General features: G+C 48.6%; 1 protein-coding gene across 1 annotated transcript in view; it reads right to left on the reverse strand.

The window, feature by feature from the left end:
• ACVR2B (activin A receptor, type IIB) overlaps positions 1–948 on the reverse strand; it is a gene marked incomplete at its 5' end in the record, with an annotated part of 25,065 nt that extends 24,117 nt beyond the window's left edge. Inside the window, one exon of the mRNA XM_010145684.1 lies at positions 812–948. Coding sequence (XP_010143986.1) covers positions 812–948 — 137 coding nt within the window. The remainder of the gene's footprint in view (positions 1–811) is intronic.
• Between the last annotated feature and the right edge of the window lie 1,755 nt (positions 949–2,703).

Here is a 2,703-nt window from a genome sequence, read left to right on the forward strand (position 1 = left end):
CTCCAGGACTGGGTGTTAATTTGCCTGCTGCTTTAGCTCATCAAGAAGCACTCACACCTTGCTCTGTAGTGGATCACGCAGAGACCAGGATTTGTAGCTAACTGCCTTACCTGCGCTCACTGCATTAAAACCCCCAACTGAACGGAGGGAGAGGGACCTGGAACGGGGTTTGTCCCTTTGAGGGAGAACAGTGGAGTGAGCAGTGGTGACCGAGAGAAGGAAATCTGAGCTCTGCTCCTGCACCTCCAAGAAGCCATGTGGTTTTTACTGCCTCCTCCTCCCGCCTTGGGCAATGGGTATAGAAATGACTGTTCCCCCAAGGCGACTGGAAAAAAACAAGCCGGACGCTTCTGCAGAGCAGCACAGGTGGAAGAGGCCTGTCGTTTCAAGTTGTGTGAAAAATTAGAGAGTACTACCCCAAATGGGTGCAGGAAGTGCTTGACTCCTCCAGACACAGCTGATGCATTAGAACAGGGGTTGGGTTTGAGCAGGCTTCTCAACACCCAGCAGCACAACCTGGCTCAAGGGAGGTGTCAAACCAAACCTGAGCAGCTGAGGGAAAGGATACGATTAATTCTGGCCACAACAAGACTTCCCTAAAATAAAAGCCCTTGGGTGCAGTTGCAAACCACAGCTTGAGATAGAACAAAGGGGCTGTGTCCCCCAGGTGCTGCCCTTGCCTCCCCACAACGCTCTTGCTGTCTCCCTCATGCCAGCGTTGGTATGTGGTAGGAAAGCTCCTGAATGCCTTCATTTGGTGGCGTTACCTGGTAAGGACACCCTACACATGCACAGTGGAAAATAAACGTACTGGGGAACTGCTTAGCTTTTGGCAGAAGGTCAATGCGCAACAAGATATAAACATTTGCTAAGTGAGTGTTTGAAGATCGCTGTCGGAACTTGGTTTGATTCATTTGGCCCCCGTTGCCCTCCTGCCTATACACTATTCTGCCAGGCACAAAGCAAAAGTTAAAAAAAAAAGGCTGTTTCCTACCCAGCAGGGACTCTCATTATGCTCAGCAAGAGGTACAAAGGCAGGTGGGATGTGCTGGCCCCTGCCTCACATATGCATTTTGCAGGGGAGATGTTCCAACCATGTCTGCAGAATCTACCGCAGGCAGAACCATCTCGCTGCATCGGCGAGTTTTCTTTGCAGAAAACGCTGAGCAAGCAAACCAGAAGCATGCACATCAGGCAGGAGCGTGGCATCTCCAGCAGTGCAGCCTGCTCTCAGCCCCAGTTCTCTCTCTGCAAAAGAGCCTCACAGCAGCAGCCAGGCAAAAATGATAAACGTTTTAATACCACAATCCAGAAACAGTCATTTAAGGAATAAAGTCTGAAGTCCAGTTTGAAATCAAAGCCTAAGGAACAATCAGGCTTTGCAGGATGGGTTTCTGGCATCCCACTGCACCCAACCCAGTGCTTTGGGATGACAGAGAGTCGCTTTTCCCAACATCTTCCTTGAAAGCAAGCCGCACACAGACACACATACACAAATTCCACCAAGCCCAAATAATTCCCAACACATCATAAAGGCAGAGGGAGACTACTCACCACCACCCATCCTTGGGAGAGAAGTCAACTTTTTGACCTCAGTCCTGAGAAACTATCATTATGCCGATTCCCTTGGGTCAATTTTCTGCTCCAGATGACTTCAGTATCACTAGGATTTTGCCAAGCAAGACCCTCAGCACCCATCCAAGGCGTGTAATGATGGGGAGAGCAGTTGAGACACCACGCGAGGCAGGAAGACCTCTCTCATGTGCTTGGGAGTTGCAAGGCACAGAGGCAGCTCATTAAAAAGGGTCCTCTTGAACTGAAGGACTTCAGCCTGCTGAGGCATGGGACCTTGCTGCTGATCTGAGACTAAACTCTGCTCTCCTAATTTGGAGCTGCTGACAGATCACTGAGGCTGTGTCATTATCCAACAGCTGCTAAATTATAGCCAAGATCCAGTGTAGCAACTCCGGGTCTAGGTGTTAGCAGTTGCTGGGCTCCTAACTCATAATTAGATACATAGGGAATATCTTCCCCGAGGCTGAAGGCTGCTATAAATCCCGGCTCTTTATCTCTGCCTGTCCCCTTTTTAAAACCCAAAACGAAAGTATATATGAAAAGATGGGATGTGTCAAAATAGTCTGCGTGAGCACTGAGTGATTTATAAGACAGCCTGTTTGCCTAACTGTCAAAACCACCGGGCTTTATATATGAAACTGTGTATGCAACTGAAGTTATTTGCAAACACTTAGTTATGTCCCTATATAGCTATTTGCACATGTAATTTTATAACATAAAATGACAGAGATTGTACACTGAATTGGGGTAATTGCCCTCTAATTTGGAGGGTAATTGCATATAGCAATTAAGCAACTGTGGATGCATTCTTGCATGTGTGATTATGAAAGTCAGGCCTTTTGTTTGAGGTTTGGGTTTGTTTTCAAGAGCTATCCCTCAAACCACAGCATGGTTGAGCAGAGCTGGAAAGTAAGAGGCTGCTGGGTGCTCACCTTGGAGTGCAGCATTTGCTGGGATGAGCCACTCACACCCGCCCCTTCCCATTGCTCAACGCCTGCAGGGATGCTAAACCAGCCGCCTCCAAACCCGAGGCTGCATTTTGGCACGTCCTTCAGTGGAGAGATCATGATCTACGCATGTGTAGAGTGCACTGGGAAGGACTGGTGGGGAGAGAAAGGCAGGGGAAGA

The sequence above is a fragment of the Buceros rhinoceros genome, unplaced genomic scaffold (assembly GCF_000710305.1).
Source record: "Buceros rhinoceros silvestris isolate BGI_N320 unplaced genomic scaffold, ASM71030v1 scaffold3171, whole genome shotgun sequence".
Classification (NCBI taxonomy): Eukaryota; Metazoa; Chordata; class Aves; order Bucerotiformes; family Bucerotidae; genus Buceros; species Buceros rhinoceros.